This window comes from Vulpes vulpes, chromosome 3 (genome assembly GCF_048418805.1).
Source record: "Vulpes vulpes isolate BD-2025 chromosome 3, VulVul3, whole genome shotgun sequence".
NCBI classification, from domain to species: Eukaryota; Metazoa; Chordata; class Mammalia; order Carnivora; family Canidae; genus Vulpes; species Vulpes vulpes.
Window position 1 is genome coordinate 29,028,073 of NC_132782.1, and position 20,625 is coordinate 29,048,697.

Sequence of the window (20,625 nt, forward strand, 5' to 3'; positions counted from 1 at the left end):
TAGAGGGAGGAGGCCAGGAGGGAGGCCCCAGTGCAGCCCTGCCGGCCTGGAGGGGTGGTGGGAGCTTGGGTGTGGGGTGTGACCCGGCTTCGGACCCTACAACGGGCTACACGGTCACTCCTGGTTTATAGTAGCAGTGGGTGCTGTCCCCACCTCCACCCCCCCCCCCCCCCCCGCAAACTGTAGCTCCCTTAGCCCCCTACCCTCCCGCAAAGCTTTCAAAGCTTGGACTTTGGTTTGCGGGACTGATGCGGGCCTCTGGGACCAGGCCCCGTGTGGGGCACCCCCGGCCCAAGCCCCGAGGGCACCGCCCTTCCCCACCCCCGGGTTCGGAGCCTAGAACGCCGCGGCCACCGAGCCTCGCGGGCGGGTACTGGCCAGTCCGGGTCCAGTCGCCACGGAGGGAGGACGACGGGGAAGGGGTGCGAGGGAAGGAGACGGCGGGGGGCGGGGGGCGCGGAGGCGGGCAGAGGGGCCCGGGGGGCATGGAGCTGTACCTCAGCGCCTGCTCCAAGGCTGCCAGCGACGCAGCCACCAAGACGGCCAGCAGCAGCCTGGCGGCGGACAGCCAGCGATGCGGAGACGTGAGTGCCCGGCGGGGGGGGGGGCACCTGCGCGCGTTCCTAACCTCCGCCTGGGCCGCGTGCGGGCAGCTCCAAGCCTGGGGGGGGGGGAGAGATTGCAGGGGCATTGCACACCTGCCAGGCGTTCCTCACCTCCTAATCTCCCACCTCTGGCACCCCCATGCGGACAGCTCCAGGCCTGGGAGCGGGGGGGGGGGGTGCAGGGGTGCCACACACCTGCCGCGCGTTCCTAACCTCCTAACCTATTGCCTAACCGCCCCCCCCCCCCCGCCCCCGTGCTGGCAGCTCCAGGCCTGGAGGCGGTGGAGGGGGGCGGGCAAGAGGGCACCACACACCTGCCGCGCGTTCCTAACCTCCTAACCTCCCGCCTCAGCCCCCCCCCCATGGGGACAGCTCCAGGCCAGGGGGCGGGGGGCGGGGGGTGCAGGGGCGCCGCACACCTGCCGCGGGTTCCTAACCTCCCAACGGCCGGTCCTGAAGTGCAGGTCCCGGGCGCCCCGTGCGGTGGCGGGTGGCGGGGGCGCGGGCTGCTCGGCCACTGGCTGCCGGGAGGCTGGGGGCGCGCTGCGGCTGCGTGCTGGGGCGGGACCGGGCCGGGACCGGGCTGGAGGGCGAGCGGATGGGCCTCGGGCCTAACACCCCAAGGGCTTCAAAGGCCCAACTCCCCGATTGCATCCGCAGGGCATGCACAAAGCCCACATACGAGGGGTCGGAGCGGGTCAACTCCTGGATCTGCCTCTCGGGGTCAAGCTGCCTGTGATCCCGGGGAGCAACACTTTATACTATACCACGAAGATAAGTGAAAAGGTAAAGTGGTTTTTGACCATCTTACGTTGCTTTTCTTTGCTCTTTCCTACCGGCTGTTAGACTGGGGCGCTGCAGGTGCAAAGTCCAACACGGGAGGCCGCGGACACGCAGCAAACAGTGAGGATCCCACACCCAACCTAAGACAGGGCTGAGGATGCACATGGAGCAACTTCATCTTAGAGTTTGCCCGGAACCTTGGGCTATATATGAAGTTTAGATTCTTAGTTCTGTCTTATAGTGCATGGGACCACATTAACTTTCCTTTATAATAACTTTATACCTGGTTAGTGCGATTTTTTGTCAGAAAGGCCGGAGGTTACTGGTGCCTGCTGGCCATTTAATTGTGTCATGATTTTAAGGCATCATAACCTGGACAAAACTCGCATTGCACAACACTTCTCTACGATTTTGCTTTGAGCTGCATTCTATTTCGTGCACTAGGTGGGAAAAAAGTGAAGTCGGAATAAGCGAACATGTTTACTATTTAACTAATGGCTCCATGATTTGCCCCAACTTCCCCATCCAGTCCTTTCTGTAATCCCACCTGTGGTCTCCTGTGCCTTACTCACACATGCCACGTTGATATTTCTGGGTGTTTGTTGGCCTTGCTTCCCGAACCTGACATGTCCTTTCCTCCTCTGCCCAATCTCTGAATTTGAACCGCCTTTTGAGATTCTTTCTGAACTATTACAGGCCCCACTTAGCTTATCTTTCCTTAAAATTTGCATTGTCCTCGGTTTGTATGATTTTACTCAACACTTAGGATTTTATGATTATGATTGTATAATGGAAGTCATCCTGGGGTGTAGTGTGCTTCCCTCAAACCCTCTCATGCTTTTAGTCCTCAACGCTACCTCTACCTTCAAACCTCCCCAGCCTTTGACTCAGTAAACTAAAGCTTAAGGAGGCTCAGGACATTCTTTTTCGAGAGGTTACTTTGGTCCATAGTGCAAACAGACAATATTACATGAAAGAATTCCAAGTGACCTCTGTGCCCTCCTTCTATCTATGATGTCATCAGAAATGACTAGGGCCCCTTGGTATCTGATACTTGCCTAACCAACATGTTGTCTTAAAGTGAGTTTTGTTTCTGGGAAACACGTAATTTCCCTTTGTTCTACTAGACTAAAGCAAGCTAAGGAAAAAGATGCCGCCTCACACTGTTCGAGCCACATCCAAACCAGCTCGCTTTCCTACGCGTGCATAAAACCTTTCACAACCCCTTTTTAGGATGTAAACTTGGCCCTGCCTTTCGTCTGCTTATTCAAATATATTGGTTGCCCAATTACCCTTTCTGTCAAATAGTAATTCACTTTTCAACTACTCTTTTCAAAGATGTTCCATTCTTTATTACATTCATTCCCCACCAAACTGTCTTCATTTAATCATAGTTAGGCACCAGACTATTTCCTTAAAGACTGACTTTGTGAGTCCTTCTTTTTCTTTCAGTACAATCTCCTCAATAAAGTGATGCTTTGCGTTTACACTTTTAGTGTTTTTTGTTTTGTTTTGTTTTGTTTTGTTTTGTTTGTTTTGTTTTGTTTTGTTAAGAAAAACCAATCGCTTTAATTGACAACAGAATGCATACCCTGGCTGTAATGAATGGATGTGTCTAAAAGGTGTTCCTCATCTACAGGTCAGCAGCCTAAGTTTGGTCTTAGAAATATATTGCCATCATAGCTAAAGTTCAACAGCTAAGAGATGTTGACAGCTAAATGTCAAGATCTCAAAAAAAAAAAAAAAATCCACTCTTGAGTCATGATTGTTGATTGTTCTCCTTACAGGAAAGGTATGGGCTTTATAACTAAATTCAAGACACCATCCTAAAAGATTCTTTTCTTTGCCTTCTCAGAGAAACATTAGTAATTAGGGAATTCTGCTATGTGATGTACGCGCTTGGAAGACATTGAAACCTCGTGTTAAGCAAGAAGTCAGAGACTTATCAAGGAAGCTTCTAAATGGAAAAGGAAAGCCGGCATCCTATCAGATTCCTCCCGTCTGCCCCTTTGCCCACATATGAAACATCCTCCCTCCTGAATCTTGAGGGAGTTCTTTATAGGGTCCTACCCAGCCAGGCTCCTCCACTTTAACCCTCTGCTTTTTCCTTTCACAGGTTCCCCAACTACCCATCGTCACCATCTTGCCATTGAAAAATGGACTAGGAACTCACACACCCACGCAAAACCCACCCCACTCTGGTAATAATGTTTTCATTTACAAAGGAGATGAGATAATTCAGCTGTTTCCTCTCAAGTAACAGAGAAACGTGGTTATTAGCTGATATTTTCCTTCTTTTATATGCTAATGATTACTGTAGTTGGTCTTTACATGTATGTAGAAACCTCCATCCTTATCAATATCTTTTATAATTGGGTTTTCAATATATTGAACTTTATAATACAGACCTTGGTTTTTTTCCCTGACTGTAGCACTCTGAGACCTATGGGTTTCTTGCCAACACAAAATGACTTTTATTATCTTTAACATCTGAGTTTTGCTTCTACTTTTTTTGGTTAAAATTGTTTCCATGAGTCTATTTTCTTCATTTTCAGATTACTGAGACATAATAATAATTAATATCATCCCTTTATCCTTTTAGTTGAAGTGAGTACCTTGATTTGAGAGAGGTTGAAGGAAAAGGAAAAATCATAGCTTTTACACCCTTTATACATTAAAACACATTTTATTCGTTTTCTTTTCCTTCTTTCTTCTCTGGCTCAGGACTAGGGACTGATAGTGATCAGGGGAGGAATTAATTGAGTGAGGGTAGGTTTTTAGAGTAAGTCAGGTCAGTGGGGAGAAGTCGGGATAATAGATTCATGTTGCCTAATCCAAATCTTTCTGCTGCTGGTTTTTCCCCACTTCAAATTCTTCTGGTGTGCTTTATTTTCAGTGAACAGTCTAGTCATTTCAATGGATTGACATTTAAAAGTGAAATTCATTAGTTTTACCTTTTAATATTTTAAAATCTTGTATTTGCAGCTTTTTCAACCTTCTTACGGTTTCAACCTGAATGATCCTTATTGTCGACTTTTGGAAAACCAATATAAAAGTCTCCACGATCCACATTTAAGAGAATACTATAAGCGCAAAGATATCCTGAGAAGATTAAAGAAAGGTGGCTATATCACCAGCAATAATAAAGTGGGTTGCAGATTAATTCTTTATAATCATTGCAAACCCCCGAGAATTGATAAAGTTTGCTTCTGTACCTCACTTGGGGGGTCTGTATCACCTTTAACTTGGCCGTGAGAAATATTTAATGGGAAATTTCACAAATTACTCAGGATTTGGGTCAAGGGAAACCAGACAACTGTCTTTTCTAAATGAAACTACTTCCCTCGCCTTTTTTTCTTTATAATATCAAAAGATGATTACCAAAGAATATGAGGATGTAAAAGTAATTTCCCCAAATGTAGCATAGTCCTCTTTCTCTGTCTCTAATGTCACTGCATGCTTGTCAAGAACTATGTCCCATAAGCTTTTTAAGAAATTGAGACAAAAGAGGAACCTAGAAAAATCAGCCTGGTAGAATCTTGATGGACTATATTCTTATTGGGGTTAAACATTATTATTACACTGCTAGTTTCTTTTAATAACTCTATTTGTGTAATAAATCCCTTATCATGGGATAGTGCATATTAATGAGGTGATGTTATGTGGATAGAAACTGTTGACTGAAAATTGCTTTTAGATACCGCTTACAAAATTGTTAGCAATCTATTGCTCTTAAAACCAAAATATTATCAAATGGTATGCTATTACTATCTTTCCTTGGAAAGTAATTGCTATGATTTTTAAATAATTGTATTCATATATTTTTGTTATTTTGTTTTTTAGATTGTATGTACCTTGAGGGAATTGAATAAGTACAGGCAATATCTTACCAGTATAAAATTAGACTTTGAAAGAAACTATATAAGAGATCAAGTAAGTTAAATACCTAAATTTGGTTTCTATACATAGGGTTTATTTGTGTGCAAATAAATAAATAAAGCTTTATTTGTATGCAAAGTATTTTCATATAATATTTTTATTATTATATTTCATATAATATTTTTACTTTTACTCTTAATTTTTATCAAGTACTTTTTCCAAATGAAAATTTAGAAGAGGAATAAATAATATTTTGAGGTTGCTATGTTAAACCAAGGAAAGGAAAAGGGCCAAGTCATCTATTAATATGCCAATGGGAGCTTTCATAATTTAGCAATTAAATTACTACTTAGAGAAAATAAAAATAAATAAATTACTACTTAGAAATGTCATTCCTACCTGAGCTAGGAGCAATAGGAAGAATCTATTGTGGCAGCAAGATTCTTCAGCTTGAGTAACAAGAGAGAAGGAGTATGACTAGTGACTATGTCCTATAAGTGACTAGAAGAACATTCACACCGTGTATGTGTACCCACACATGCGGCTGTGTTTGATCAATAAAAATGTTGTGAAGTGGAATGATTTGGTGTAGAGTGGGTGTGGATAGGGACTTCCTTTCGATTTTTGACTCCAAGTTTGTGTGAGAGTGTGTGAATACATGCACATGGGCATGAGTGAATTCAGGCTTTGGGGTCAAGAGAGTTGGATAAAAATGAGAGATGTGTGTGTACATTTACAAATTTATTTTTTTTTTTTATTTTTTATTTTTATTTTTTTATTTTTTTTTTTTTTTCATTTACAAATTTATGTTCAAAGGTTAAGAGAGTTGTAGACGGGCACCCGGGTGGTTCAGTCGGTGGAGTGACTGACTCTTGGTTTCAGCTCAGGGTCATGATCTCATGGGTCACGGGATGGTGCCCCATGTCGGGGTCCACACTCAGCCAAGAGTCTGCTTGAGAATTCTCTCCCTCATCCTTTCCCCCAACTCATGTGCTCCCACTCTCGGTCCCTCTAAAATAAATAAATAAATCTTAAAACAAAAGAGAATTGTAGAGAAATGATAACGACTTCCTTACACTATTAATTGTTCTATATTTTCCCCAGTTTCACCCTTGTCCCTAGAGCGTCTCCTCCCCTCTTTCCTTATTTTCATTTGATTTTTAAAGAAAAGATAGAAAAATAAAATGAAATATCATTTATTTTCAGAGAAAGACAACTCTATTTTGGGTCAGTTGTCCTTGTCTATAATAGCTTTAAATGCAGTTAAACAGAATGAGCTATTCACAAAGTACAGGAATTTTACTAAGCATATAATAGGACAGTTTTATTTCTGGAGGATGTAAAAAAAAAGGTTTTATATATACATACCCCCATTTACATACATCTATGTATATGTGTATATATGATACACACTTTTTTTTTTATAGGAAATGCTTGCAAAGCAAGTAAATAGACTACATGAAAACAATCAGATACCTGGACGTTCTGATGTTGCACAGTTCCAAAACTGGTTGTTACAGGAAGGCACCCAATCTATGAAGGACCAGGAACAATTAATAAGGCACAGGTAAGACTGAAGTTAATGCATATTTTACTTAAATACTGTGGACCCAAATATGTAGGAAGATACTAGAAAGAAGTGAAGGTAGGTGTTTTTTTTTTTTTTTTTTTTTTTTTTTTAGAGAACTAGACACTGTTAACACCACTGTGGTCCTTACAATGAAGAAGAAAGGAGACCAAGAGGTACAGGGATTGGGAAATTATGGCAGCAAGGTTATAAAGAGAAATTTCCACTAGAGAAGACAGGGTTACTGGGAGTCCACAAGGTAATCTAAGCTGGCAACTGAAGAACAAAATCAGATCCAAAGCCCTTCCCATTGGGGGACATAGAGGGAAAGTATCTTTAAGCACAGTAGCTCCCACAGTAGCTTCTTCTCATCATCTTGAAGGATTGATGGTATGAAGTCTGAGGAAGTGAGTGAAAAGTCAAAAAAGGAAACTTTATCTAATGCCAATATAAATACGCGTTGTCTCTAAACTTTCTAAGTTCTTCAGATGTTACCTACTAACGTTCAGTCATTACCATCCTGTGATCAAGACCACTTGTTAGGAAGTGAAGGGATTTTATAGGTCTTTTTCCTCCTCCTCCATTAAAGTGAGAGATCGGGCTGCAGTACCTGACTTCTGATTTCCATGGTTTCGTTTCATGGTAGTTCTGCAAAACACACTGACATACCAGAGACCCCGACAATAGATGGAAGATTTGTTCGAGGCCTTGTAAATTACAAGGGAGCCCGTATACATCGTTTTCTTAGGAATTTCGGATCCGCTTTGTTTGTTTGTTTTCCCAGAATCAAAGCCAATGTTGCAGTTATTTGAGCTTTCTTTCCAAAGTCATGTAAACTTACTGCGCAAAATCTTTTCAACCAATTTACTCCACATTTTACCATTGGCTATGCCATAACAGGTCCTTATATAGTAGAGAGATTCGTATAAGGAGTAACGTATGATGAGTTGGTGGGCCAGGCTGGCTTAAAGGTCCATGAGCAGAGCTCATAGAAAAACTGTAAAATTCCTGTAGTTTAAGAAATAAAAAGCTAGCAAGAAGGTGGTTTGGGAATATCAAGGCAGATGATGCCAGCATAAGGGACGCACCTTGACTTGTATTTGCACTTTTACTTAGATATTTGGATATGATAAGTAGGGAATTAGAACAACTTGAGCGCACAGCAGAAGAGCAACGCCTACTCCGGATGGACAGAGAAGAAAGACGACAGCGAGAATACACCAGAAGAAAACTTAGCCTTCGTAGAAAAATTGAAGAGGTGAGATGACAAATTGAAAATATTTAGAGGAAAATTGCATACAGTTGTTTCATTTGTAAGAAATTTAGCTGTGCATCATACTTCCTGAAGTCATCTCAGGTCTGAATCATTTATCCGCATTACTCTTCTTTTCACCCCTATAGTGTGCAAGTTGTTACCTAAAATAATGAGGCCGACACCACAAACTGTATACATAAGCCAATATCCGCTTTTAAGGAGATGATGGTGAAAGTGGCTAGACACTATTTAACTCTCTAACATCCGCATTGTGGGGTAGAAAAATTTTAAAAGTTAGCTTTATTTAAAAATAACCACGCGTGCATTCCTAATAGGAGTGGGTAGGAGTTAGGCCATCCCAAACCCAATGTATGGCTTTAATTATGCTTGACCTGATTTCTGCTGGGCCCCTGCCTTGTGCTAATATGCCTGGTGCTGTGGACAGAATACAAAGGTTTATTGTGAACGTGTACTGAGTACAGTACCACCGCGCTTTCTAGGAATGGAAGACAAAGGAGATGCTACTCCTGACAAGGATTGGAGAAGACGTTAAAAGAGAAGCCAGGATTGAGGAACAACGGCGTAGAAGCAGAGAAGAGAGTGACAGGAAGGTAGGTAGGCTGAGCCCCCACCTCTCACCGGGGCTGTTTGACGAGAAGCGTTTGCCAGTTTTGGTATTTGGGAGTCCGCTCTGTGACATCACAGTGGCCCAGTTACCCCGAGTGATATGCATGGTACAGAACGGAAGGTTGTGGAGTTCACTGTATTTTGCCTAGATTATATTCCGACAATAATCTAAAAAGTCCTGCTCCACTGTTTGATGCAACTACTTTTGACTTTATCTCCCACGGTAAACTAATACTTGGAATTCCTCTGGAAGAAAAATGATAATGATTTTTCCTACACTCAGAATTTCTCGGAACACAAGTTCTCAATATTTCCCCACCAGCTAATTTTTTAGAGTAACTTTTTAATTTTAAATGACACATAATATTTTATGAGAGTATAAATTGGTATAAAGGGAAAGAAAACTCATTTGTAATCCCACCCTATCATACACACACACATTTTACAATGTTCCTATGAAAATCTGTTACCAATAAAAAAAAAAAAAAGGAAATATATTACAATAAATAAATTCATGTTATTATGTCTTTCAGGGTATTTTATATAGATTGCTTTTTCATTTCATAAAATAACATTGACAACCTTCCATGTCATTTAATGCTTGTCAACAATTCCAAATAATTTAGGTAGCTTATTGTTGACAAACCTAGATATGTAGTGTAAGATAGATGTAATTTGGTTATATTGATATATACTACTATGTAGAAATTATTTAATATTATAAATATAAATATAAATATTATAAATATAAATAAATATAAATATTATAAATATAAATATAAATATTATAAATATAAATATTATAAATATAAATATAAATATAAATTTTATTCTACTTTTGTCACATGTACCTGTTAGTATTGTCAGGGCTGGTATGCTTAGCTCAGCTTGTTCCACTTTACCATAATTATTATTTTCCAATATTCACCCCTTTTTATCCAGTGGCATTCTCTTCAAGTTGCCTTTTTTATTTTTATTTTTTTTGTGTTATTTTTTTTTTTTTGGAGAGTAACAGAATGCCCCAGGTCTCCTCTTTTTGCCTGATAGCAATTAGTATTCAGTGAGTCCTGGCCAATTTTAGTGACAACTAGTGCATTGGGAGAAGTTCTGGCTCTGGGAAGGCCCATTAGACATGACCTGATGGTAGGCTTGGGAACACCACTGGCTGCTGGAGCCAGGTTATTGGCGGAGCTATTTGAATTTTAGATATTTCCAATGGAGTCATTCTAAATTGTTTTCTTTTGAATTTTGTTTTAATAAAACAGATTTTCAGTCCTCTGCTATAACTTCTTAATATCTTAATTTTTTTTCATTGACATTTTTTACTCCAAAGTATGTGCTTAAGTTAGAGTTAACAAAATCTTTCAAAGAGCTTGCCTTTGCATCTTTGTCAAAAAATCATTGTACAGACTGATTTTTGACTCTTTTCTGTTCTTTGACCTCTTTGTCAATTATACTGTCTTGATTATTGTACCTTTAATGGTTTTTTAAATCAGTAGTGCTAACTTTCTAAGTCTGTTCTTCTATTTTAAAGTCGTGTTGGCTAATTTAAGCCCTTTACATTTCAATATAAATTTTAGAATAAGCATTTCAATTTCTACAAAGAAATCCTGCCAAGACTTTGTTGAGAGTTGCGTTGATTCTGTAGGTCTGATTATACTGAGTCTTCCAACCCATGAACCAAATATCTCCATTTCTTTAGGTTTCCTTAATTTTTGCAGGTAACTGGTCTTATACATCTTTTGATAGATTCATCCCTAGGTATTTCATAATTTGTATGTTGTTATAATTGGTGTTTTTAATTTCAAATTCTGGTTATTTGATGTTAGTCTATAGAAAAGGAATTTTTTATATCCATCTTGTATCTTGCATTGACAAAGTCGCTTATTATCACTTGTAATTTATTTCTAGATGCCAGTGATATTCTCCATTAATGATTATGGTATTGTTTTATTTCCCCTCTTTGGATGTGGATGCATTTTTCATTTTCTTGCTTGATTGCACTGACTATAACCTGTGTTATAATATAGGATAGAAAAGGTGATAATGAACATTATTATCAAACATCTCCTTTGCCACCTCTCTCCTCTCTACAGGCATATTAGGATGCTTGATGTTGTTCCACACCTTTTTATTTTGTATATTTTTTTCTCTGATTTCCTTTTGGATGGTTTCTTTTCCTGAATGTGCATTAATTAATCTCTCCTTCTGCAATGTCTATTCTATTATTAATGCATATCTCATATTACTCATACATTTAAAAAATTGATTCTGATCCTTTTATATCTTCAGTGTCTTTTATTTACCTTATAAATATATGGAATACAATTATGTTTTAACATTCTTATCTTTAATTTTAATATTTGTGTCATTATGGTTGACTGATTCATTCGTTTTATGAGTCCTATTTCTCTGCTTTTTGTATGCTTGGCACTCTTTGATTGGATACCAGATATTATGGATTTAACTTTTTGGGTGCTGAATGTTTTCATATTCTTATATCCTTTAGCTTTTTTCTTGAATGTAGGTAATTTCTTTGGAAACAGCTTGATTGTTAGAGGTTTTGGTTTTTAAGATTTGTTAGATGAGGCCAGAGCCATGTTTAATCTGAAACTAATTACTCCCTTCAACTGAAGCAAGACCCATTTTAACACTCTACACAATCCCCCATGACTTAGGAACCTCCTCCAGGGTGGATGGTGAAAACAGGCATGATAGATAGTTGCCAAGCACTGTTCTCTCTCATCCTTTAGCACAGTCCTTTCTATGGCTTTGGTTAGTCTCCTCACACACTTGTACTGACCCATTCTGTTGCTGAATCCTCTAGGGAACCCTTTGCAGATCTCTATGTTTCTTTCTCTGTGCAGTTTTTTCCTTTCTGGTACATCTAGGGTCAACATTACCCTGGAGATTCACAAAAGGAAGTCCCGTTTCATATATAACGTGTATCTCTGGTAGGCCTGGGTGATACTGGTTTAGTCTTTCAGAAATCCTTCCATTGAAGGTGATTTCTAAATTGCCTAAGCTCTCCAGGATAGCTAGCTCTGATTAAGAGATGCCACCTCACTTGTAACTGGACCAGTGTGTGCGGTGAGGTCATTGTATCTAAGCGCTCATGTTTGATCACAGATGGAAACTGACCCCTTACTGCACTCCTAAATCTGTACCATGTGACCTTACAAGTCACAAGACAGGAGTGACTACTGATTTCCAATATACGCTCATATTTAAATATTTGTCTTTCATTTTTAAGCTGATGTTAACATATATATATATTTTTTTAATATTTTAGAAACAGGCCCTTATAGAGAAAAAAATGGCTTACCATTTACAAAAAATGCAAGAAAATGGCTTTAAAGGAGAAGAGATGAGGAACGACACGTTTCATTATAGAGGACAAGATGGAAGATACTGTGAACGTGAGATATTAAAAGCTAATGGAGCTATGTAGAAAACGCTTATTTAAATATATATATATATTTTGCTTATTTATATATCGATGTAAAAATCCTTTTGTAAAATTCTGTTTGCTTACAATTGCTATCTGCTTCGTGCTAGGCACAGTTTTAGGCATTTATTATAGTTCAAGTTGAACTATAAACACATAAAACTTTTGTGTTCTGTTGTTGTAAAAATTAAAACAAAGTAAAATAATCTTACCAAGTGGTTCAGTAGACAAGCTTGCATATACTGCAGTTCTAACCAACTTCCCTATGCTAAAACTAATGTATGTTTTGTTACTGAAACTTTAAAAACTTGTGTGTATGATGATTGCTATCATATACCAACATAGTAATGTACCAGGTTGCCAGTCAGAAAGGACAGTGCCAGAAGAAAGGGGGAGAGGGAGGAAGGAAGTTGGGGAATAAGGATGGGAGGAGGTAGAGAAGAAGGGAAAGTAAGGAAAGGAAAAAAGGAGGAAATGAAAAAGCAGGGACATCAAGTCACGACTCTACTATGCCCAATCTCTACCAGCTTTCTTTTATTTATAACATTAGAAAAAATAATGAGTATTAGATTGAATTCATTGAAGTTATTAATTACAATTTCGTTGTTAGAATGCAAAAATGTAGACTTGCTTTAATTATCATGACTATGTAGTATCAGGAAAGAATAAGATCATCTTTCATCTCATCAATCCTCTCTCTCTCCCATCAATCCTGTTTCCAGGTGAGAGCCTCCTTGCATCACTCCAGTAGGTTGCTAACTAGTCTCCATTGGCTGTTTTTCCTACCCACTTCAAATGATTTTTCACGCTACTACCAATTACACTTTAAATCTGTTCTGAGGCTTTCTTCAGGCCCCCAAATGTAAAGATTCCCCAATACCTCTTAAATGAAGCTCAGACTTTTGAGGCAACCATTGACCATCACCTTTAGCCCAACTCACATCTAACTTTTATTTTTTTATTTTATTTTTTTTAATTAATTTTTATTGGTGTTCAATTTACCAACATACAGAAAAACACCCAGTGCTCATCCCGTCAAGTGTCCACCTCAGTGCCCGTCACCCATTCCCCTCCAACACCCGCCCTCCTCCCCCCTTCCACCACCCCTAGTTCATTTCCCCGAGTTAGGAGTCTTTATGTTCTGTCTCCCTTCCTGATATTTCCCAACATTTCTTCTCCCTTCCTTTATATTCCCTTTCACTATTATTTATATTCCCCAAATGAATGAGAACATACACTGCTTGTCCTTCTCCGATTGACTTACTTCACTCAGCATAATACCCTCCAGTTCCATCCACGTTGAAGCAAATGGTGGGTATTTGTCGTTTCTAATCGCTGAGTAATATTCCATTGTATACATAAACCACATCTTCTTTATCCATTCATCTTTCGATGGACACCGAGGCTCCTTCCACAGTTTGGCTATTGTGGCCATTGCTGATAGAAACATCGGGGTGCAGGTGTCCCGACGTTTCGTTGCATCTGAATCTTTGGGGTAAATCCCCAACAGTGCAATTGCTGGGTCGTAGGGCAGGTCTATTTTTAACTCTTTGAGGAACCTCCACACAGTTTTCCAGAGTGGCTGCACCAGTTCACATTCCCACCAACAGTGTAAGAGGGTTCCCTTTTCTCCGCATCCTCTCCAACATTTGTTGTTTCCTGCCTTGTTAATTTTCCCCATTCTCACTGGTGTGAGGTGGTATCTCATTGTGGTTTTGATTTGTATTTCCCTGATGGCAAGTGATGCAGAGCATTTTCTCATGTGCATGTTGGCCATGTCCATGTCTTCCTCTGTGAGATTTCTCTTCATGTCTTTTGCCCATTTCATGACTGGATTGTTTGTTTCTTTGGTGTTGAGTTTAATAAGTTCTTTATAGATTTTGGAAACTAGCCCTTTATCTGATATGTCGTTTGCAAATATCCTCTCCCATTCTGTAGGTTGTCTTTTAGTTTTTTTGACTGTATCCTTTGCTGTGCAAAAGCTTCTTATCTTGATGAAGTCCCAATAGTTCATTTTTGCTTTTGTTTCTTTTGCCTTTGTGGATGTATCTTGCAAGAAGTTACTGTGGCCGAGTTCAAAAAGGGTGTTGCCTGTGTTCTCCTCTAGGATTTTGATGGACTCTTGTCTCACATTTAGATCTCTCATCCATTTTGAGTTTATCTTTGTGTATGGTGAAAGAGAGTGGTCCAGTTTCATTCTTCTGCATGTGGATGTCCAATTTTCCCAACACCATCTGCATGTGGATGTCCAATTTTCCCAACACCATTTATTGAAGAGACTGTCTTTCTTCCAATGGATAGTCTTTCCTCCTTTATCGAATATTAGATGACCATACATTTCAGGGTCCACTTCTGGGTTCTCTATTCTGTTCCATTGATCTATGTGTCTATTTTTGTGCCAGTACCACACTGTCTTGATGACCACAGCTTTGTAGTACAACCTGAAATCTGGCATTGTGATGCCCCCAGCTATGGTTTTCTTTTTTAAAATTCCCCTGGCTATTCGGGGTCTTTTCTGATTCCACACAAATCTTAAAATAATTTGTTCTAACTCTCTGAAGAAAGTCCATGGTATTTTGATAGGGATTGCATTAAACGTGTAAATTGCCCTGGGTAACATTGACATTTTCACAATATTAATTCTGCCAATCCATGAGCATGGAATATTTTTCCATCTCTTTGTGTCTTCCTCAATTTCTTTCAGAAGTGTTCTATAGTTTTTAGGGTATAGATCCTTCACCTCCTTGGTAAGGTTTATTCCTAGGTATCTTATGCTTTTGGGAGCAATTGTAAATGGGATTGACTCCTTAATTTCTCTTTCTTCAGTCTCATTGTTAGTGTATAGAAATGCCATTGATTTCTGGGCATTGATTTTGTATCCTGCCACGCTACCAAATTGCTGTATGAGTTCTAGCAATCTTGGGGTGGAGGCTTTTGGGTTTTCTATGTAGAGTATCATGTCATCGGCGAAGAGGGAGAGTTTGACTTCTTCTTTGCCAATTTGAATGCCTTTAATGTCTTTTTGTTGTCTGATTGCTGAGGCGAGGACTTCCAGAACTATGTTGAACAGCAGTGGTGAGAGTGGACATCCCTGTCTTGTTCCTGATCTTAGGGGAAAGGCTCCCAGTGCTTCCCCATTGAGAATGATATTTGCTGTGGGCTTTTCGTAAATGGCTTTTAAGATGTCGAGGAAAGTTCCCTCTATCCCAACACTCTGAAGTGTTTTGATCAGGAATGGATGCTGTATTTTGTCAAATGCTTTCTCTGCATCCAATGAGAGGATCATATGGTTCTTGGTTTTTCTCTTGCTGATATGATGAATCACATTGATGGTTTTACGAGTGTTGAACCAGCCTTGTGTCCCAGGGATAAATCCTACTTGGTCATGGTGAATAATTTTCTTAATGTGTTGTTGGATCCTATTGGCTAGTATCTTGTTGAGAATTTTTGCATCCATGTTCATCAGGGATATTGGTCTGTAATTCTCCTTTTTGGTGGGGTCTTTGTCTGGTTTCGGAATTAAGGTGATGCTGGCCTCATAGAACGAATTTGGCAGTACTCCATCTCTTTCTATCTTTCCAAACAGCTTTAGTAGAATAGGTATGATTTCTTCTTTAAACGTTTGATAGAATTCCCCTGGGAAGCCATCTGGCCCTGGAGTCTTGTGTCTCGGGAGGTTTTTGATGACTGCTTCAATTTCCTCCCTGGTTATTGGCCTGTTCAGGTTTTCTATTTCTTCCTGCTCCAGTTTTGGTAGTTTGTGGCTTTCCAGGAATGCATCCATTTCTTCTAGATTTCCTAATTTATTGGCATACAGCTGTTCATAATATGTTTTTAGAATCGTTTGTATTTCCTTGGTGTTGGTAGTGATCTCTCCTTTCTCATTCATGATTTTATTAATTTGAGTCTTCTCTCTCTTCTTTTTAATAAGGTTCGCTAATGGTTTATCTATCTTATTAATTCTTTCAAAGAACCAACTCCTGGTTCTGTTGATCTGTTCCACAGTTCTTTTGGTCTCGATATCATTTAGTTCTGCTCGAATTTTAATTAACTGTCTTCTTCTGCTGGGGGTGGGGTCCATTTGTTGCTTTTTCTCTAGTTCTTTTATGTGTAAGGTGAGCTTTTGAATTTGAGTTCTTTCCAGTTTTTGAATGGATGCTTGTATTGCGATGTATTTCCCCCTCAGGACTGCTTTTGCTGCGTCCCAAAGATTTTGAACGGTTGTATCTTCATTCTCATTAGTTTCCATGAATCTTCTCAATTCTTCCTTAATTTCCTGGTTGACCTTTTCATCTTTTAGCAGGATGGTCCTTAACCTCCATGTGTTTGTGGTCCTTCCAAACTTCTTGTTGTGATTAAGTTCTAATTTCAAGGCATTATGGTCTGAGAATATACAGGGGACTATCCCGATCTTTTGGTATCGGTTCAGACCCGATTTGTGACCCAGTATGTGGTCTATTCTGGAGAAAGTTCCATGTGCACTTGAGAAGAATGTGTATTCAGTTGAGTTTGGATGTAAAGTTCTGTAGATATCTGTGAAATCCATCTGGTCCAGTGTATCATTTAAAGCTCTCGTTTCTTTGGAGATGTTGTGCTTAGAAGACCTATCTAGTATAGAAAGAGCTAGATTGAAATCACCAAGTATAAGTGTATTATTATCAAAGTATTTCTTCAGTTTGGTTATTAATTGGTTTAAATATTTGGCAGCTCCCACATTTGGGGCATATATATTGAGAATTGTTAAGTCTTCTTGTTGGATAGATCCTTTGAGTATGAGATAGTGTCCCTCTTCATCTCTCACTATAGTCTTCAGGGTAAATTTTAATTTATCTGATATAAGGATGGCTACCCCTGCTTTCTTTTGAGGACCATTTGAATGGTAAATGGTTCTCCAACCTTTTATTTTCAGGTTGTAGGTGTCCTTCTGTCTAAAATGAGTCTCTTGTAGACAGCAAATAGATGGGTCCTGCTTTTTAATCCAGTCTGAAACCCTGCGCCTTTTGATGGGGTCATTAAGCCCATTCACGTTCAGAGTTACTATTGATAGATATGAGTTTAGTGTCTTCATATCTATTCAGTCCTTGTTTTTGTGGATTGTTCCACTGAACTTCTTCTTAAAGGGGAGTTTTAAGAGTCCCCCTTAAAATTTCTTGCAGAGCTGGTTTGGAGGTTACATATTCTTTCAGTTCCTGCCTGTCTTGGAAGCTCTTTATCTCTCCTTCCATTTTGAATGAAAGCCTTGCTGGGTAAAGTATTCTTGGTTGCATGTTCTTCTCATTTAGGACCCTGAATATATCCTGCCAGCCCTTTCTGGCCTGCCAGGTCTCTGTGGAGAGGTCTGCTGTTACCCTAATATTCCTCCCCATAAAAGTCAGGGACTTTTTTTCTCTTGCTGCTTTAAGGATCTTCTCCTTATCTTTGGAATTTGCAAGCTTCACTACTAAATGTCGAGGTGTTGATCGGGTTTTGTTGATTTTAGGGGGGGATCTCTCTATTTCCTGGATCTGAATGCCTCTTTCCCTTCCCAGATTCGGAAAGTTTTCAGCTAGGATTTGTTCAAATACATATTCTGGCCCTCTGTCCCTTTCGGCGCCCTCGGGAACCCCAATTAAACGTAGGTTTTTCTTCCTCAGGCTGTCATTTATTTCCCTTAATCTATCCTCATGGTCTTTTAATTGCCTGTCTCTTTTTTCCTCAGTTTCCCTCTTTGCCATCAGCTTGTCTTCTATGTCACTCACTCGTTCTTCCACCTCGTCAAGCCTCGTCGTTAGGACTTCTAGCTTGGATTGTATCTCATTTAATTGATTTTTAATTTCTGCCTGATTGGATCTAAATTCTGCAGTCATGAAGTCTCTTGAGTCCTTTATGGTTTTTTCTAGAGCCACCAGTAGCTGTATAATAGTGCTTCTGAATTGGCTTTCTGACATTGAATTGTAATCCATATTTTGTAACTCTGTGGGAGAGAGGGCTGTTTCTGATTCTTTTTTTTGAGGTGAGGTTTTCCTTCTAGTCATTTTGCTCAGTGCAGAGTGGCCAAAAACAAGTTGTATTGGGAAAAGGAGAAAAAGAGAGAGAAGGAAAGAAAAGAGAAAAAGAAAAAAGAGAAAGAAGAAAAAAAGGGGGGGGAAGAGAAGAAAAAGAAAGAAAGGAGAAAAAAAAAGGGGGGGCGTGGGGGACGCAATCAGAAATCAAGAAGAAAGAGAGAAAAAAAAAAGCACAAAACAAAACAAAAAAAAACAAAAACAAAAACAAAAAAACAAAAAACAAAAAAAAACCACGGGGGAGTATCTTCCGATTCTGTGTTAAGTCCCTTGACTTCCCTTGGAACTTGTCCCTCTAGCTGGTCTTCTGGGGGAGGGGCCTGCTGTGCTGATTCTCAGGTGTTAGCACTTGGGGGAGCTGCTCTGCCCCTGCCTGGTGCAGGGCTCAGTGGGGGTTGTTCACCCCGTGAGGCCCCGGGAGGAAGCCACAGTGGCGGGGGCAGCTCTGGGACCCTGGAGTCAGCCCCCGCAGTAGCTCCGGGGCTCTCCGTCTGCAGGGCCTGGAGGCTCCCAGGCGGGGCCGCTGATCTGCTCAGTTCCAGGCAGGAGCGTCCTCGCTGTCCTGGGCCCTCCCGGCCTCTGCCTGTCCCGGGGGGAGGCCGGATCCTGGGCTGTGTCCCGGCGCCCTGTGCTCCGGGGCCTGCGCTGTTGGATTCGCGCTCCCGGCGGTGCAGCCTCCTCCGCGGAGCCGCCGCCCGAGCCCCTCCGAGCTGTTCCCGGAGTCGCGCCGCCCCCTCCGGGCTGAGGTTCTTCCTCCGCCCGAGCCGCCGCTGCCGAGCTGTTCCCGGAGCCGCGCCGCCCCCTCCGCGGAGCTTCTTCCTCCGCCCGAGCCGCCGCCGCTGAGCTGTTCCCGGAGCCGCGCACCCCCCTCCGCGGAGCCGCCGCCCGAGCCCCTCCGAGCTGCTCCGGGTCCCGCCGAGCGCTGCAGCCCTTAGGGAGCTCGGCGCACTCTCCGGGGCGCAGTTCCTCTGTTACTGTCCCCGGGAGCCCGAGGGCATCCCCGCCCTCCTGGGTCCTGCTCTAACTCCCTGCGAGCCCCTTTCCGCGGGGAAGGTCGGTGCAGCTCCTGCTCCTCCGGGACGGGGCTCTCCTGTCCTGGGGACACTCGCCCCGGCCTCAGCCCGGCTCCTCGGAGGAGGAGCCTTTTGTGTCTTTATTTCTTTTTCCCCGTCTTCCTACCTTGATAGAAGCGCGAACTCTTCTCACTGTAGCGTTCCAGCTGGTCTCTCTTTAAATCTCAGGCCGAATTCGTAGATTTTCAGGATGATTTGAATGTTTTCTAGGTAATTTGTTGAGGACAGGTGATTTGGGGACCCTACTCCGCCGCCATCTTGCCCCTCCCCCCCACATCTAACTTTTAAACTTAACTTCATACCACCTCCTTGAGGAAGGCAGCTATGATTTAGGAGTGATGTGCATAGACTCTGGAGACAAACTGCTGAAGTCCAAGCCCTGCTTTATCATCATCTAGCCATGTAAATAGCTTGGCCAAATAACCTCTCTGAGCTACAGTTTAATCGCTGAAAACAAAAATAATACTCCCAAATTCTCATAAAGATCTCAAAAGCTCTGGCCCAACGTAAGCACTCAATTTATTTCATTGTCCGATCAAATGAGACTACCGACCATTCCTAAAACACAAGTAACTTCTCTGACTTCTGTGCCTCTCTTCATCAAGTTTTCTCAGCCTGCAGCGATGTGTTCATCATCCATCTATCCCAATCCCACAATTCCTTTAGCTCAGCTATCAAGGACACACCACAAAGTCTTTCTTAATAATAATAATCCTTATTAGAAGATTCTTCTCCTTTGAACCCTTTATAGTATTTTGTATCATTCTCAATACACTTATTACATACTTCCCACTGCCTTAATCACCTGTAATAGTCTAACTCCCACTTTTGTGTTCACCGAATAGTACTGTATGTATGTGAGTGTATGTGTGTGTGTGTGTGTATGTATGTGTGTGTATTTGCTAAATGGACTAATTCAATCTATTCAGTTCATTGAAATAATGACAACAATCTCATATTTTGGGAGAGAAACCACCTCAGGAGCACCTGGGTGGCCCAGTCAGTTAAGCAGCTGACTCTTGGTTTCAGCTCAGGTCATGATCTCCCAGTTGTGTGATTGAACCCCAAGTCAGGCTCTGGGCTCAGTGTAGAGTCTGCCCCAGATTTGCTCACCCTCTTTCTCTGTCAAATATATAAATCTTAAACCAAAAATAGAGAGAAAATAAATCACTTTAGCAACAATATGTATCCCTACATCTTCAACTGTTAACTTTCTCATTTACTAGGAAGAGAGGTTCAACCAGACATTTTAGACATTGGTTACCTTAAAACCCCTCTTTTGAAGATGTTAATGAATTTATGTTGTCAAGGTGACAAGACTATCTACTTTGCAAATGAAATTGAATT

The 20,625-nt window shown here is 41.1% G+C and overlaps 1 protein-coding gene across 1 annotated transcript in view; it reads left to right on the forward strand.

The window, feature by feature from the left end:
• Positions 1 to 485: 485 nt before the first annotated feature.
• FSIP2 (fibrous sheath interacting protein 2) overlaps positions 486 to 20,625 on the forward strand; it is an 81,121-nt gene continuing 60,981 nt past the window's right edge. The window contains exons 1-8 of the mRNA XM_072751256.1: positions 486 to 584; positions 1,266 to 1,391; positions 4,374 to 4,535; positions 5,232 to 5,321; positions 6,695 to 6,834; positions 7,951 to 8,092; positions 8,590 to 8,700; positions 12,009 to 12,135. Of these exons, the coding sequence (XP_072607357.1) occupies positions 486 to 584; positions 1,266 to 1,391; positions 4,374 to 4,535; positions 5,232 to 5,321; positions 6,695 to 6,834; positions 7,951 to 8,092; positions 8,590 to 8,700; positions 12,009 to 12,135 (997 nt within the window). The remainder of the gene's footprint in view (positions 585 to 1,265; positions 1,392 to 4,373; positions 4,536 to 5,231; positions 5,322 to 6,694; positions 6,835 to 7,950; positions 8,093 to 8,589; positions 8,701 to 12,008; positions 12,136 to 20,625) is intronic.